This window comes from Acomys russatus, chromosome 30 (genome assembly GCF_903995435.1).
Source record: "Acomys russatus chromosome 30, mAcoRus1.1, whole genome shotgun sequence".
NCBI classification, from domain to species: Eukaryota; Metazoa; Chordata; class Mammalia; order Rodentia; family Muridae; genus Acomys; species Acomys russatus.
Genome location: NC_067166.1, coordinates 21,504,860 through 21,522,682, shown reverse-complemented (window position 1 = coordinate 21,522,682; position 17,823 = coordinate 21,504,860). Strand labels below are relative to the sequence as shown.

Below are 17,823 nucleotides of genomic sequence, written 5' to 3'. Positions count from 1 at the left end.
TCAATTCTTCTCCGGAGGCAGTCTGTATTGTCCTTAGTTAATTAGGTACGAGGAAAGCAGTGACTTAGAATAGAGTTTATCTTGGCCCGGCTGCCTCTTTGCTGACCTGCATGGAGTCTTTCACATAAACCCCACGCAGTCACCTAGCTTCTGTGCTTGGTTCCATTGCCTACACTGCAACTAGTGAACTTCTAGGTGTGCCTGTGTGAATTCATTACGATGCCTGGCATCGTAATTTATGTTATCATTCATGTGTTTGTGATAGTAAAACTCGGCAACCCTTATGTCCACCAGAGAACGGATTAACTCAAACTAAGAGATTAGGAGTCCTGTAACTTGGGAGGGGCCGGGCGGGGGTGGGGTGGGGGACGACGACACGAATTCTTTTAACAAATGTGAACCGTACACTTTATCTTTTGTGGGGTGCTGATGATTGTATGCTGTTGTCTTGTGTGGTCTGGATGAGAATGGCCCCCATAAACTCATATATTTGAAAGTTTGGTGGAACTACAAGGTTTGGAAGGATTAAGAGGTGTGGCCTTGTTGGAGGTGTGTCACTGGGGGCGGGCTTTGAGGTTACAACAGCCAATAGCAGAACTAATATCTCTTTTTCTTCTGCTTGTGCATCATATGTAAGCTCTCTGCTACTGCCCCAGTGCTATGCTTCCTGCCATGATGGTCAGAGATGGACGCACCACACTCTTAAACTATAAACAAGCCTCCCAATCAAATGCTTTCTTTTATAGGTTGCCTTAGTCATGATGTCTCTTCACAGCAGAACAGTGACTATGACAGGCTTTGTGCCTCTAAACATATGCCATCACTGAGCCATACCCCCAAAACAACTGCACCCCCTCCAGGGTTTCTCTGTGTAGCTCTGGCTGTCCTGTTCTCCTTTTGTAGACCAGGGTGGCTTCCAACATCAATCCGCACTCTTGTGCCTCCCAAGTGCTGGGATTAAAGGCATGCGCCACCACAGCTGGGCTATTAAGTCTAAATTTTGTTTTGTTTTTCGAGACAAGGTTTCTCTGTGTAGCCTTGGCTGTCCTGGACTCGCTTTGTAGACCAGGCTGGCCTCGAACTCACAGCGATCCACTGAGCCCAGCCTGAGGGCTGTATTTTCTAAGATGATATCATCCTCATGGGCATGCTGTGCTATTAAATGTGTGTAGTGGTGCACATGAAGGCCAGAGAACCTCGGACATTATTACCTGGGCACCATCCACTTTATTTTTAAGACAGAGTGTCGTCTTAGCCTGAAACTGATGAGGTAGGCTAGGCTAGCCAGAAGGCCCAGGGGACCACCTGTCTCCCCCTCTGGCACTCGGATTACAAGCATGTGCCACCACATGCGCCTTTTTCTGGGAATCAAACTCTTGTCTTGGCAAGCACTTTACTGATAGCTATTTTCTCAGCCCGATTACTTAAAAAACAAAACAAAACAACTGTATATACACATTTTATAGGCATAAAATCTCTGCAAGGATTATTTCCTAGAGGGAGGTAACCTGAGGCTAAAGGCCAGTAAATTGTACCAAATAAATTCTGTATGCAGAACAAGTGTTGTTTACAGTGTCTGGCGTAGCTCCAGGAAGACCTAAGCGTGGTGAGGGAATGAAGCCATGACACACAGACAGAAAAGCTGAGCATCACGTGGACTGGGCTTTGCGGTGCAGAAGCCTCCCACGCAGTAGCTGTTTGCTGGGAGGCGGGTTACTGCATACAGGTGGAATTGTTACAGATAAACAGGCTTATGGTTTATAGCTGGATCAGGGAGACAGGCTTGACAAATTCCAGTAAGAGCTGTCTCCAGGCCATGGATACCCCAGGAAGAAAGTGACAGGGACATTTTCTGCTGTCAACATCTACACTAAGGACAGGGAGGCTGCCGTCCCTCTGGGCCTCAGCCCTGGGGAGGCTTTCCTATGGGTCCCGTGACATGGCTGTGCTCACGTCAACGGTACACATTCACTCAGGCTTCATTCATTTGGGCCTCCCTTGGCTCCCCACAATAGTTTTGGTTTTGTTTTTGGTATGTTATGTGATCTCAGTTGTCTTTGTCACTCTTTAACACTGCCTCTCCGCTAGCCAACTCCAGTTGGTCCAGCTGGCTAGCTGTTCCAGGACTGTCTGTTCCCAGTGCTGGGTTCACAGGCACACTCTTGTCCTCGTGCCTATGCAGTGAGCACTTCATCCATGGTGCCATCTACTTTTCAGTTGTTTTGTGTATGTGTGTGTGTATGCGAGTGTACATGCCACAGAGTGCATGCGGAACTCAGACGGCCGTCTGTGGGAGCTGGTTCTCTCCTACCCTCATGTGGGATGCAGACACTGCACTCAGGTCCTCAGCCTTAGGGTCAAATGCTTTCACTTACCCAGCCATCTCATGAGAGCCCTCTGATCCTTTCCCCCCCCCCCCCCCCCAAAATAAAAAAGCAATACTGAGCTGGGTACACCATGAACGTTTATAATCCCAGCACTTGGGGAGGCAGAAGCAGGAGGATCTCTGGGAGTTCAAGGCCAGCCTGGCCTACAAATAAGAGTCCAGGACAGCCAGGGCTATACAGAGAAACCTTGTCTTGGGGTGGGGGTGTGGTAGGAAAACAATAGTGATGATGCATCTTTAATTTTCCATTTTAGTGATTAAATTTAAAAGATGTGTACACATTGATAAGATTTATTATCAGTTGAATTTGAAGACAATTTTCAGGTTCAATCCTTAATAAATTATATTCATATCTGAGATTGTTTAAGCTTTCTCATAGAGAAAAAAATCCAGGCAGCAGCTAATGCTACAACACAGTTTTCTTCTGTTGATCCTTGGGCACTTCTATTATGTGGACTGAGAGCTACTGACAAGGGAGGCTGGACTGTGGCCAGGCTTTTTCTTTTTTTCTTTGAAACAGAGTCTTAACTACACAGCCCTGGCTGGCCTAGAACTCATTATGTAGACAGCTGCTGCCTCCTAAGATGTGGGATAGAGGGTGTACTGTGGTGGTGCTGGCTACCCAGGCTCTAAGTTAAGAGTTATGATCTTTGACCCATTGCTCAATCCATTTTGAGATTTGGCTGATATTATCCTCTAGCTCTTCTGGTTCATTACTGGGCAGCTGATGCACAATTTCTTCTTTGTAAGATGCTATGGCTTCTTCATAAAGAACTTGAAAAATCTCACACTGAATATTGTCTTGTAGTTTCTTCTCATTATAACCCCTAGAAGGCAAAGAGAGGTTAAGTGACCATAATGGCATTAATTTAGCTTTGGGAACATTCTAGAAACTGAATTCTAGAAACAAAACAACACAAAAGCCAAACAAACAAACAAAAAACCCAAAACAAAAACTACATAAAAATACTTCTCACGCCGGGCGTGGTGGCACACGCCTTTAATCCCAGACTTGGGAGGCAGAGGCAGGTGGATCACTGTGAGTTCGAGGTCAGCCTGGTCTACAAAGTGAGTCTATGACAGCCAAAGCTATCACAGAGAAACCTTGTCTCGAAAAACAAAACAAAACAAAACAAAAAACTTCTCATACTCTCTTTACCTAGAGGAAACAGAACAACATCTGTATGAAAGACTTCTTTGTTTTTTTATTTTTTGAGTTCTTTGGTTTTTTTTTTGATCAGGGAGATCAAAAAATATCTTGTTAATTTTCATAAGCTTCCCCATTGTTTGTATAGGGACAATTTGAATGGGTAGTGTTTAAACAAAGAATATTACTGTTTGGCTCTTTTTCTAGGAAAGGCTAGTATAGAGGATAAAGCACAATTATGTGGGGGTTTATATCTGGTACATTTTATTAAATCAAATTTCAGGAGAAGCTGGACAGTGGTGGTGCACGCCTTTAATCCCAGCACTTGGGAGGGAGAGGCAGATGGATCTCTGAGTTCAAGACCAGTGAGTCCAGGATAGCTAGCGCTACACAGAGAAACCCTGTCGGGGGTGGGGGGTATTCAGTTGAGATATTTCATTACTCAGAAAGTACTCACTTGTGCCTTAAAAATGTCTTTGGTTCAGTATAACCATATCATAGATTACTTTACAGAGAAGAAATAAAGCAGTATCAGCCCACCTCGTGAATCCAAATAAAAATTATTTAAGAACAAAAATCAAAAGGTTCTTTTTCCTTACCTTGTTTCAAGTCGCTTGTACAATATACTATTATCTGTTCTCAACACAAAAACTATGTGAAACCAGCGCTCGGGAAAGAAATCACAACCATGGTAATCGACAATAACGCCGCCTTCTCTCATCTGAGTCTCTAACTCATCAACAACCTGTGATGAACAAACAAATAAAACATGAACATTCCTAAGGAAACAGAAATGAATTGCCCACGAGGCTCCACAGATGCATGTGAGTCCAGTCATACTTACTCTGTCTTCATCTAAAATGGGACAATCGTATTCTTCGTCATAGCCATCATAAAACTGCCCTACAAGAGAGTCACATTAGCCTGTTAATGTTTCCTAAGTCGCTTTCCCTGGTTTTTAATTCTAGAGTTGAGGAAACATCGATGATTCTTTCAGATGCAAGAAAGGGCACCGATACGATGGCTGCCACACAGTCAGCAGACACAAAGAGCGACACTAAAACCAGAACCTTATGTAGAAGGAAGCCTGGTGGCAACACATCTGAAACTTACTTTGTTTGCTTTGTGCTTTTGAGTCAGGGTCTCACCATGGAGCCCAACTGGCCCGGAACTAGGAATCCCCTGATCGCAACCTCTGGAGTGCTAGGATTACAGCATGTGCCACCATGCCTAGTTCATGTGAAACTTTTGACATATTTTTTAAAAAGAGATTTGTGTGTGTGTGTGTGTGTGTGTGTGTGTGTGTGTGTGTGTGTGTGTGTGTGTGTGTACTTGAGTGCAGGTTCCTGAAGAGACCAGAGAAAGCACTGAACCCCTGAAACTGGTGTTATGGGCTGCTGGCTGTAAGGCACGAGGTAGGTGCTAGGAACTTAACTCTGGTCCTCTGCAAGAGCAGAATGTGCTCTTAACTGCTAAGTCATTTCTCTACCCCCAAACATAATTTTTTTTTTTTTTGAGACAGGGTTTCTCTGTGTAGCCCTGGCTGTCCAAGAACTTGCTCTGTAGACCAGGCTAGCCTCCAACTTGAAGATTTGCCTGCCTCTGCCTACAGAGTGCCGGATTACAGGTATGATCTACCATTACCTGGCACAAATATAATTTCTTTTAAATAAAAGGTTTATGCTCTCCCCCTTTAAGACAAGGTCTCACTATATATCTCTGGTTGATCTTGACCTCAAGAGATCTACCCGTCTGTCCTCTCAAATGTTAGGACTAAAGGCCTGAGCCACCAGGTCTGGCTAAAAGATTTACTTTATGGGTATGTCTGTGTGTAGTTATGTGTGTTGAGTGTGGTGCATGCAGAGGCCAGAGCCATTGGATCTCCCTGGAACTGGAGTCATAGGAAACTGTAAGCCCCCAACATGTGTGCAGGAGCTGAGCTTCTCTGTAAGAGTAGTGTGCATTTTCAACATCTAGTCATCTCTCCAGCCTCTCTATAAAACATTTAAATATAAAGATAACTTTAAAGGGGGAGGGATAGACGACATCAGAGTGTATGAGGCTATAGTGGAAGAAAATAACATCATGACTACATGGAGAGACCTTGTCTCAAACAAACCAAAAAAATGAACCAAGATTGGGCTCCAGATTAAGGTCAAGAATATGAATTTACTCCAAGTAATCTCAGGTTCTTTCTTTTGGAAGTAAATCCCACCTCCTGATCTCACACTTTCATAAGGATGGGGGTGAGGAATCAGTATCTTTATTTTTCAGAAACCCCAAAAACCACTCCTCTCGAAGGCTAGACCTAGGGCTGTAGCTTAGTGGTACAGGTCCTGCCTAGCACTCACAAGGCCCTGAGTTCAACCTCACGTATAGTCAAATGAATTTAAATATTTTAAAAGGCAGAGGCTTGAGAGATAGCTTCACCAGTTAAAGTACTGGCTGCTCTTTTAGAGGACGTGGGGTTAGTTCCCAGAGCTCACATGGACATGCACAACTATCTGTAACTCCAGGTCCCAAGGGGTCTGACACTCTCTTCTAGCTGCACATAAAGCCTTAGGTTTGACTGCCAGCAATAAGTAAATCAGGCATGGTACCACATGCCTATAATCCAAGCACTCAGGATAATCAGAGTTCAAAGTACAAAGGAAGTTATAGGCCAGTTGAGACCGTCTCAAAACAAAAACAACCAAAGCGATAGGCAAAATTACAGAGAAGACAAATTAGGGCTGTCAGGAATAGAGCTCAATGGTAGAACGCCTGCCTAACGTGTGCTCTGTGTTTGCTTCCTACCACTGAAGTAGGAAAAGAAAAGGTAGGGATTAAATTTAACATTAGAACTTTCAACAACTCACAGCTAGTTTCAGAAGAAGTTTTCTTTTAAGGGGTAAGACAGTCTCACCCTCACTACAAGCTCGATTAACTATACTTCAGCCACTGCAAGGACATGATATACACTTCATTTCTTACCTATTTCCTCTTATATTTTGTTACAGATTGAAATTAATTGGAGGGTGAAATTCTCTTGCACCTGGTGTGACAAACGCTGTTAGCAGACACATCAGCCTAGGAAACTAAACTGCCTTGGTGTGGAAGACCTGATAAACAGCAATGCTGCTTCCATTGCCAACTGTGAACCAACTCATAAGTCACCACCAAGTGCTGTCAGGGCATCATCAGTCACGTGAAACAAGGCGTCCAAGGCATCAACCGCAGCAGCAAGAGGATGTGGTGATTAGGAACTTCAATATTGTGGCGGTCACCTTTCTCATTGCTGTGACGGTTAGGTCTCAATCCCTGGACAAATGGCTACTGAAGAACCTGTAACAGGTAGGGACTGAGGGATGTTGGGAGAACCTGGAGACCAGCTCCACTTTGGTATGTCCAACAGGCACCTGAGTTAGCCATTTGTCCCTGGGTTTGAGACCTAACTGACAAAACGCCTGACAGCAGGAGAAAGGGTTTGACTCAGGATTTCAGATGTCAGCCCTTGTGGCAGGGACGGTATGACCAAGCTGCTTCAGGCCCAGGTGGTGTGAGCTTGCAGCTGCCACCACTTCACATGGTGACAACCCAGGAAGTAGAGGGGAAGTCATAACTGTCAAGGATAGCCCCAGCACCTCTACCAGCAAGGCCTACCTCCTACAAGTTTCACAAACTCCTAGTGTCACCACATGGGATGTTATCCTCTGGGGCTGGTTAAGAGCATGCACTGCTCCTGCAGAGGACCTGAATGGATTCCAACATCCACACGGGGCAGCTTACAACCAACCACCTGAAACTCCACCTTCAGGAGATCCAATACTTCTGGCCTCTGTGGGCCCCTGTACTCACATGTACAGACACATACACACACAGACAGACACACATAATTAAAATCATAAAATAATTACTATTTTTCATCTAAAACAGTTGAGTATGGTGACGTACACCTTCAAGTCCAGTACTCCAGAGGCAGAGACAGTTGGCTGTGAGTCTGAGGCCAGCTTGGTCTATAAAGTAAGTTCTAGGCTAGCCAGGGCTACATAGTGAGATCCCCATCTCAAGCAAACTCACAATATGTGAGCCTATGGAGGACATTGCAGATTCAAGCTAGAACAAATGGAATTTGAGAGGAATTGTGCAGGAATGAACTACACTTTGCATTATCTGTAAGCACACAGAGATGTACACGGTATGTTGTGTCACAGTTCCCTCTCATTGGTATTTTCCTTCCTTGATGATAACATTCTTTTTGTTTGTTTTTCGAGACAGGGTTTCTCTGTATAACAGCCCTGCCTGTCCTGGAACTTGCTTTGTAGACCAGGCTGGCCTCGAACTCATAGAAATCTACCTGCCTTGGCCTCCCCAGTGCTGGGATTGAAGGAGTACGCCACCATGCCTGGCAGATGTTAACAGTCATAGCTAGAATAAAAACATCACTAGTCAATTTCTTCTTATATCCTGACATACTTTTTCATCTAGTTCATGTTTGTAATGCACGGAGGGACTGAACTCTTCATTCTCATTTTAAGAGTGGACAGTTTTACCCAAAAGAATTCAGGACGTTCTCCTGGGTCACTCAAGTGTCTTGCCTATTAACCAAATTAATCACATTAATTAATCACCAAACACTACTCCATCCTATGTGGTATAGAAGCAATGCTGTTTTATATTGTTTGTAATCTTTTTTTTTTTTTTTTTTTTTTTTTTTTTTGAGGCATCTGCCTCTGCCTCTAGAGTGAGACACGCACTACCACACCCAGCTGTTTTTTGTAGTTGTTGTTTTTACCTGATTTTTCTGCTATGACACAAAGCAGACAACCACTCAGAACTGGCAGGGTCAGACAACAATGTATTCCTCTCTCCCTGACCCTAGGCAGGGTTTGTCTGTGTAGCCCTGGCCGTCCTGGAACTCAAGGTGATCTGTACCCCTGCCCTGCTGACAGAGCTTATTTTTCTAGAATAAGGGGTCTGTAACTTTGGGGCTCATAACAAAGACAAGTTTGAGCCGGGCGTGGTGGCGCACACCTGTAATCCTAGCACTCGGGAGGCAGAGGCAGGTGGATCGCTGTGAGTTCGAGGCCAGCCTGGTCTACAAAGTGACTCCAGGACAGCCAAGGCTAACACAGAGGGACCTTGTCTCAAAAAACAAAAACAAAACAAAACTAAACAAAAACAAAAAACCAAAGACAAGTTTGATAAGCAGAAATCTTATCTTCCTATTGACTTCATCTCTATCCAAGGCCCTCTCCTGGCCTCCATGGGTACCAGGCATGCACAATGGTGCATAGACTTTACATACAGTAAAACACCCATGCAGATAAACATATTAAAAAAATTATATGCTAACCAAAATGGATATATGTAGCAAACTTAACCCTTAGATTTAGAATCTTTACTGTGATGTTTGTTTTAAAGATTTAATGTGTATGTATGTTTTGCCTCCATGTATGTCTGTGAACCACATGCATCCCTGGTGTCCAGAGGCCAGGTGGTGATGGAGCCCCCGGAACTGCAGTCTCACTTGTGAGCTGTGTGTGAGCGCTGAGGATCAAGCCTGTGTCCCCAGGAAGACCAGCCAGGGCTCCTAACATCTGAGCATCTCCCTAGCCTCCTGGGATGCAGAAATTAGGTTTTACATTTTCTTACATGTATACATATGTGTAGAATAATATGTAGGGATCAAAGCACTTTTGTCTTCACACTTGTGATTTTACCTGATGAGCCCTCTTATTGGCCTCCAAAATGAAGGATTTTTTTGTTTTGTTTTTTTTCAAGACAGGGTTTCTCTGTGTAGATCAGGATATCCTTGAACTCAGATATCCACCTGCCTCTGCTGGGATTAAAGGTGTGCCCCCCTACCACCCAGCTGATGAAGGATATTTCCAATCATGCCAACATATTTTAATGAAAGTGCGCAATGCAAACTTTCAAATACTCATTTCAAAGACACTTGTACCAAACACCATGTCCTCGGTGACTAAAGGGATAGTAAGGACGCTAGTGACTAGAATATAAAGACAAAATAGTACAGTCCCTTCCCTCAAAACAATTTTTAACTGGAGGTGACAAGTAAGTCTGAAAATTGGCTTGTGTTGCCAGGGGAAGAACTGGATGGTACTGAGCATAACTTCAAGATGTTAGGGGAGGCTCAGAAGTGTGTGTGTATCCGTGTGCGCGTTGTATGCACAGGAATGCACTGGGTTCTTTGCGGAGATCAGGACACTGGATGCCTTTCTTTACCGCTATTAGCCCTCTGCCTCAAGACAGGGCTTCTCACTAAATGAAGCTCTCAGGACCTCCTGTCTACACCCACCAACAGAGAGGTTACAGGCACAAGCACCAACACCCTGCTTTTTACCTGGTGCCTGCAGAGTAAAGTTCTTTCCTACTGAGCTATCTCCCCGGCTCCTAGAGAGGACATCACATCTAGGCAGAGATTTGAAGTAGCAGATGGAGAAGGGGTCGAGAGAGCTGCGGAGACTATTTTAACCAAAGAGAGCAAGAAAAACAAACGAGACCGGGGCAGGAGGGAGGGAGGGAGGGTGAGTCTCTGAGAACAATTAGAAAATAGCTGTAAGGGCTTAAGCAAGCTGACATTGAATCAAAAAGGCCATCAAGACTGTTCAGAGTTTAGGTCAAAAAAGAGGAAAGTCACTAAGGTATATTAAAGATGAAATAAGGTGATTCACTTCTTGTTTTAAAAGATCATTTTGTTTTCTGGGTAGACAGTGAGTGAACTGGAGCAGCCAAATCTGAAAGCACAGGGACCCTTTATCAAGGCGACTTCAGAGTTCTTGGCAATCAGTGACGACAGCCTGTACTGAGAGCTGTGACAGTAGAGATGGACTTTAAGGTTCACTTCAAATTTCAAAAGAAGGGGTAACAATCAGGATGTAATGTGATGAATCTTATTAAGAAAATTTCAAAAGAAAATGTATACAGTTTAGGACATTAAGAAGCTATATTCTATATGTTCATACGAATGATCTTGATAAGGCAAAGGTCAAAAAGCTTCATCTCATTAAGTTAGGTAAAAGATCAGAACATCAATTTCCTAAGCTAAGTTTTATGAAGAAACTATAGGTAAAGATGCACAAACTTGCGGGGCCCGGTGGCACACACCTTTAATCCCAGCACTCGGGAGGCAGAGGCAGGTGGATCACTGAGTTCAAGGCCAGCCTGGTCCACACGGAGAGACCCTGTCTCGAAAAACAAAAAATAATCAAAAAGTTTCCCAGTGTGTGGGAGAAGTATACTGTGGGTACACTGAATGGGAGAGGGAGAGAACGGCTAAAATAGAGGGGAAGGGCAAGCTAAGAAGGCACGGACTCTCTCCTTCCCAAAAGGCCACACCACCGTTTCACTCCTGCCACTCTCTCGGCATTCTCATCTTTTTTATAACACCGATGAATAGTGTCACCAGGGAGGCAGAGGTGAGAGATACTGGAGACTGAGCGAACTTCTCACCATACCCTGAATATGAACCCAGCACTAAATAAACCAGTTGTGGGGTTGCACACTTATGAGCCACCATGTGCTTGCTGGGTATTGAACTCAGGACCTTTGGAAGAACAGACAGTGTTCTTAACCTCTGAGCCATCTCTCTAGCCAGGGTTGCATACTTATAACTGCACTAAGGAAGTACAGGCAGAAGCATCAGCACTTCAGGGCTATCTCTGGCTATGTACTGAGTTCCAGGCAGCCTAAGCTACACGAGACCTTGCTCCAAACAAAACAGGCCAGAGAAATGGCTCAGCAAGTCAAGGTCTTTGCTATCTTACCATCTTAGTTTGATGCTGAGGGCTCACATGATGGAAGGTGAGAACTGACCTCTGCAAGTTGTCCTCTGACCTCCATGTGTGCCATGGCAAGCTTATACCAATTCATGTATACAAAAATAAGTAACGTTAAAAAATTTTCTATGCACAGTCATAATGGCCAAGATGAGAAAGGAGTAATTCTTAGATTTTTTCCCTCCAGAGAAACCACCAGAAGTTAGAGACCAAGCAGAACTGTGCAGAGAGAGTATATGTACATGTGTGGGAAGTTAGAATCGGGTGGTAATACAATCAAGAATGATTTCAGAGCATGCTCCTTAAATATAATTTGGAGATGTGTGCTTAGAAGTTACAGTAATGCAGGTGTCTAGAAACTAAGCTTCTAAATTACACATCTGAGATATTAGCATGAGGGTGATTAGTCCCGAGTGAAAGGCAGTACCAGAAGGAGGGAAAGGATTACAAGATGGCTGCCACAGTCTCAAAGAGGAATCTCCTTAGTTTCAGTTAATACTTGAGGTTCTGCAGGGTTATTCCTTAGCTCAGGTAAATACATAGCATGGGCTTGCCAGCTCCAAGCTAAGAGACAAACCAAGATTCTGACTACTGGGCAAGTAGCTCTGTGGTTGGGTATGCTTAGCATGTATTTAAGGACCTGCTTCTATTTGAAATGAATTAAATACCCTGCTGTTTATTCTGCCGTGTCTATGTGTCCCCTGGAGTTAGCCTTTATTGGGCTAAAGACTCCTAAACCAAGGACAGGAAAATTAAAGATGCTAATAGCACTAAAACAACTGTATATGAGAAAGAACAAGTGCATAGTAATCTGTGGCAGGAAAAACAGGATAAAATAAGCATTCTTATACACCCAAGCTACTGAACAGTTCAGTAAGAATCACTTGAGCTAAAACAGGGATTTTAACTTTTAAAAGTGAGACTGGGGTGGAGAGGAGGACCAATGGCTAAGAGTACTGGCCACTCTCACAGGAGGTGGGTTCAATTCTCGGCACCACCTGGTACCTTACAGCCAGCTATGACTACACAGACACACACACACACACACACACACACACACACACACACACACACACACACACACACACACAGACACACACACACACACACACACACACACACACACGCTCTGTGCATTCACATACCGGCAGAAAACCCCATATACATTAAAAAATTGGGGAAAACCCACTAAAGATTAACTATAACCAAAGGAATACTATTTTAAAAAGGGGTGGGGGTCAGGTAGTGGTGGCACACACCTTTATTCCCAGCACTGGAGGCAGAGGCAGGCTCATCTCTAAATGCTGAGTTTGTTGCTAGCCTGGTCTACACAGTGAGCTCCAGGACAGCTAAGGCTACACAGAGAAACCCTATCTCAAAAAAACCAAAGCAAACCAACCCACTCCTATACATAAAACAGAAACTAAAACAAAAAACCAACAAAAAGGAACTGAGAAATTAGGCCACTGAGGAAGTTAAATCTAAGCATATAAATGAAATATAGTTTAATTATATGAAGAAATCTTGTCCAAATAGGTGCGACAGTTATATAAATCAGAGAAAATGCCCCAAGAGTATTTTCTTAATGCACACAAGAGACTCTAAAATAAGTATCTAGTTGGTGTGCTGATGCACCTTTAATCCCAGCACTCAGGAGACAGAAGCAGGAGGATCTCTCAGAGTCCAAGGCTGGCCTGGCTAGCATGCTGAGTTTGAGGAAAGCCAGTACTACATGGAGACCCTGCCTCAAAACAGATAAACATCTGAGGACATTAGAGGTAGGTAGTATAGGAGATGTAATAACAAAGGCTGTAACAATTTCAAGCTGAGTGGGAAACCGTTTTTGAACATAATTGCCAAAGTACCAAGCATCATATTGATAAATGACAATTTTATTTTTTATGCATAACGGTTGATGAAAAAAACCATTACTAGCTCTATTAAAACTGAACATTTCAACCAAAAAGCATAGTAAGTATACTTACTAAATACTATTTTCTAAAATACAGCTTTAAAACATCTAACATGCTTGTTCAATTTTAGTACAGTGGACTCAAGACCAGGTGTACACGTTACATGCATCAAGGCTAGGTTACAAATTATCATAGTCATCATCGTCGTCGTCGTCGTCATCGTCATCATCTTCACGTTTTCTTTTCAGTGCATTTGCCGACTCATTGGCTGTATTTTGTGATACCATGTTAGTAGTAATAAGAATGTTTTTGGACCCAATCAATGATGGATTAATGAGAACATTCTGAACTGCTGATGTTGCAGGAATTGCAGCCTTTACAGCAGGGGACTGAGAGGCAGGCATCTGCACTGTAAACCTCTGCCCTGTGAGGGACATTGGAGTGCCTACTTTAGTGGAAACAGACATGGTCTGTGGAGTTGGTGTGCCTAGTGTGGGAGTACTTGGTCTGCTAGAAACTGAACCTACACTTAACCGTGGAACTGTTATTCTTCCTGCAGGAGGAGGTGCCTTCTTTTGTAAAGACTTAAGCCTATAGTTTGGAGCAGTTAAGCAATACCTATCAGGTGGCAATCTAGGACCTGAATAAGGCTTGATCAACGGCAAGGGAGTTTGATTTCTTTGTCTTGCAATATCTAACAAAAAATCTCTCGGGGGAGGAGAAGTGAAAGACTGATCAGCTCGGCACTGAATTGCCAATCGCACGTCATCTGCATCAACAGTAGCTTTCTTAGCATGGCTTGAATAAATCTTAGCATCATCTAGAATTGTGGTCACATATCGGAAGGCAAACTCCAACATCTGATTTATAACTCTTGGCTCATATTCTGTAATCCCCATATCCTTCAGGATTTGTGCCATCATCTGCGCATCTTTCGGCATGCTCTTGGGAGAAGCCATCTTGCCAGACTCCATGATATCCGGTGATCAGACTTTAGGTCATTTAAAAAAAATATGGAAATTAGATCAAACCGAAATAGTTACTTTAGCAGCAACGGTTAGGAATTTAAAAATTTCAAATGTGTTAAAAAAACAAAACAAAACCCTAAAACTATATTTAAAATGCAAAACACCAATCTTTTTACTTTAATTAAGCATACTTAAACTTCCCTTTGTTTAAATATAGAGTTTCTCCTCTGATTGTGGAATATAAAAAGGATGACACAAATAAGTTAAGTAACAAGATTGGGGGAAAACAGGGTAAAAATAAGTAAAACCACCACTTTAGACTATATGCAGTGAGCCTGGGCATGCAACTGTCAAAGTTAAAGTGATTTTTAAAACTAACAGTAATATCTTACTGCTTGAGTTCACAATAATCTTCTTGAGCGATTAATATATTGTCTCCTAAATATGTTTAAAAATCACCCAAACCTTTGTGTTTGTTGAATCCACAGCATTTTCCCTCTTCTTCATATCCAGATCTTATCTATCCAGTTCCCCGCAGAACTGTCCCAATTATTACTGTTCACAACAATGCTAGTTATTTTGGGTTAGGGAAGGAAAAATGTCCAAAATAACTATGTAATAATACTAGACACATGATGCTTTCTATTTCTTGGGTCCCTAGCAGAACACAAATTGCTTACTACCAGAGTCTTTCTGCTTTCGGGACCCTCTAGGAACACTTAGCAGTACTAACACTCTACTACTTGACATAAAAACAAAATCCAACATCAAAGTGTCCCTTACCTTCTCGAGCTAAATCACCCACATTAACGTACTTCAAGCCTGATCTTGATGCAAGCTCTTTTCCCAGTGTGGTTTTCCCAACCCCTGGTGTACCTGTAAGAGAAGCCACAGAAAAACACTGCTCAAATACTACTTACTAGATGTCTGCCATCCTCTTTATGGTTCTTAACTAGTAAAAATTTTTCTTTCTTTTTTTTTATTGTTTGTTTTTCGAGACAGGGTTTCTCTGTGTAGTCTTGGCTGTCCTGGACTCACTCTGTAGACCAGACTGACCTCGAACTCACAACGATCCACCTGCCTCTGCCTCCCAAGTGCTGGGATTAAAGGAGTGCCCAACCACAACCAGCTATAAATTTTCTTAATTAGCAATCATATGCTGGGTGTGGTGGCAGACGCCTGTAATCCCAACACTTGGGAGGCAGAGGCCAGCCTGATCGACAAAGTGAGTCCAGGACAGGCAGGGCTACACAGAGAAACCCTGTCAACCAAAACCAAAACCAAACTAAACAAAAAAAGCAATCATATATAAATATATCCCACAATCTAACAAAAATTCTCCAGAAAGCCTGGCATTGTGGTATATGCATTTAATCCTGGTGCAGAGGCAGGTGAATTTCTGTGAGTTCTAGACCACCCTGGTCTACATAGTTTCAGGACACCCAGGGATACATAGAGACCTTGTCTCAAAACAAAACTGAACCAAAAATTTTCCAGAAATATTGCTTGTCAGCCTTTGTATCCTAATCTCCAGTGGTAGAACACAAGCAATTTTAAAAATGCCAATTCTTCCTGCCAAGACTATGAAATTTCCGAGCATAAAGTTAGGCTCCGGGGGGTTTGAGAGATGGCTCAGTGGTCAAGAGCACTGGCTGCTGCTCTTCAGGAGGACCAGGGTTCATCTCCCAGCACCCACATAGCAGCTCACACCTGCTTGTAACTCCAATTCCAGGGATTGTATACCCTCACACAGGCTTATATGCAGGCAAAACACCAGTGCATATTAAAAAAATAAAAATAAAAACTAGGTGCCTCAACCTACATCATTCAGTGGAAAAGATTTAAATGGTATGAGATAGCTCATTATTACTACTTACCCCTAACTCTAATAACTTCCCCAGAGAGAATTACTGCACACCTTTCTATGTGTCTGTGTATATCTAAGGGATATAACGTACTAGTTGGTATGTATTTAAAATATGTGTGTATAGCTGGGCATGGTTGTGCAAGCCTTTAATCCCAGAACTTGGGAGGCAGAGGCAGGAGGATCTCTGTTAGTTCGAGGCCAGCCTGGTCTACATAGTGAGTCCAGGGCAACCAAGGCTACACAGAGAAACCCTGTCTCGAAAAGCAAAACAAAGACAAAAAACATAAATGTGTGCATATACATATATATAATACCCAACATAGATACCATTTTGCATAAATGAAAACTATATGCTGTCCGTTGCTTTTCTTTTGTTAATATAACTATAAGACAATCAAATGCATAATTCCAGCTATTCAAGCTTAATGATATTGAAATCAATTTGAACATTATAAGTAGCCCTGGTAAATCACATCTTTATACTCAGGAAAATAATATTTTCATTATAACACACCAATTGAACCTCTGATTCAACATGTGTGAACTCGGTATTCACCATGCTCATTCTACTGGAATCTACAGATTCTGTCGCTCCAGCTTTGTCATTTTTAGACAGGGCGCTGTGCATTGCAGGCTGGCCTTCAACTTCTCATCCTCTCTGTCAGTTTAGGTAGTTCTGGGGATCCAACCCAGGGCCTGATGCCTACCAGGAAGGACTGAGCTACATCACCAGGTCTCACTCTGTAGCTTAAGTGTCTTAATGGCCAAGACACTGGATGACCATGCAAATCAGAGACTGTAAGAGGTTCCTCCTATGGAATCTTAAAGGCTGAAGCCTCAGAACTAAAACAGACAACAACCTTATGACTCATTAACTGACTCGCATCTATAGCCATTCCATTTTTGGACGACTGGCCTATGATGCTGTCAAACGCTACAACTCAATACCTCCAGTTACAGCCCCGAAGAGCCCCGCCCACGATCAGCTTCAGATCTGAACGATTTAAGGCACAGACGGCCACAGACACTGAAACAACAACAAAGCCTGTGACACGAACTGGACGAAGTTAACAGTCACATCTCTTCACAAGCCTCCAAAACTATTTCCCGAAACCTTTTGGGAAGTGTTTCTCAGAAGCAAAGGGGAGGGGGAAAAAAAGTGACGACCACGAAGGCCCAAGGATTGGGGGCACCCACCATTACCTACATATCCTAACGGCTAAGAAACCGCCACACAGGACCCCGATTTAAACATCCCAAGCCCAACCCGGATCCCGACAAAGGATCAGCAGCCCGTTCTTCAGACAAAAATAAAATAAAATAAAATAATTAAAAAATACCAGATTCACAAAGACCAGGTTCACCGGCGGGGCAGCGGAGCAGGACCAGGGACGCCGCTGGCGCGTCTGGCCAACCGACTCACCGCTCCCGCCCCCGCCCCCACCCCAACGGTCGCGAGCGCCGGGTCCTGACGCGACAGCCACACGCCACGCCGCGCGATCAGAGGCGCCCGGAGGCCGAACACCCAGCGCCCACCCCACCCCCCAACCTCCGAGACCTCACAGCACTCGGCACCTCCCGGCCCGGCCCGGCCCCGCCGCGCGCCCTAACCGGTGAGCAGGATGTTCGGGAGCTTCATAGTCCTCCTTTGCACACGCGCCCGACGCGCCGTCCAGGGAGGAGCCGGAAACGGCGGGCGGCCGTGTGCGCCCGCGGCTAGGTTCCCCGGAGGCCCTGCGCGGTGATCGCGACCGACTTAGG

The 17,823-nt window shown here is 43.8% G+C and overlaps 2 protein-coding genes across 3 annotated transcripts in view; both read right to left on the bottom strand.

The window, feature by feature from the left end:
- Positions 1 to 2,783: 2,783 nt before the first annotated feature.
- Positions 2,784 to 16,690, bottom strand: Ak6 (adenylate kinase 6). The gene is made up of 5 exons (XM_051172282.1): positions 16,577 to 16,690; positions 14,979 to 15,096; positions 4,378 to 4,436; positions 4,133 to 4,278; positions 2,784 to 3,213 (listed from the first exon to the last, which is right to left on the bottom strand). Exons 1-5 carry the CDS (start codon positions 16,688 to 16,690, stop codon positions 3,021 to 3,023), a joined length of 630 nt encoding a protein of 209 aa, XP_051028239.1. The 3' UTR covers positions 2,784 to 3,020.
- Positions 13,407 to 17,823, bottom strand: part of Taf9 (TATA-box binding protein associated factor 9) — a 720,252-nt gene continuing 715,835 nt past the window's right edge. Inside the window, exons 2-3 of one of the 2 annotated variants that reach the window (XM_051172457.1) lie at positions 14,979 to 15,007; positions 13,407 to 14,218 (exon numbers count right to left, since the gene is read on the bottom strand). In XM_051172457.1, coding sequence (XP_051028414.1) covers positions 13,407 to 14,201 — 795 coding nt within the window. In that variant the 5' untranslated portion in view covers positions 14,202 to 14,218; positions 14,979 to 15,007. Of the gene's footprint in view, positions 14,219 to 14,978; positions 15,128 to 17,823 lie in introns of those variants that run through there. The other variant, XM_051172456.1, reaches the window with a different exon arrangement.

Excerpts from the sequence above, each read along its gene's own strand:
- Ak6 (XM_051172282.1), bottom strand. The coding sequence starts at position 16,690 with ATGCACAGCGCCCTGTCTAAAAATGACAAAGCTGGAGCGACAGAATCT. Across the intron at positions 15,097-16,576 it reads TTGAATCAGAGGTTCAATTG|TGTTTTTCTGTGGCTTCTCT; the intron begins GTGTGTTATAAT and ends GTATTTGAGCAG. Across the intron at positions 4,437-14,978 it reads GGGTGATTTAGCTCGAGAAG|GGCAGTTTTATGATGGCTAT; the intron begins GTAAGGGACACT and ends ACTCTCTTGTAG.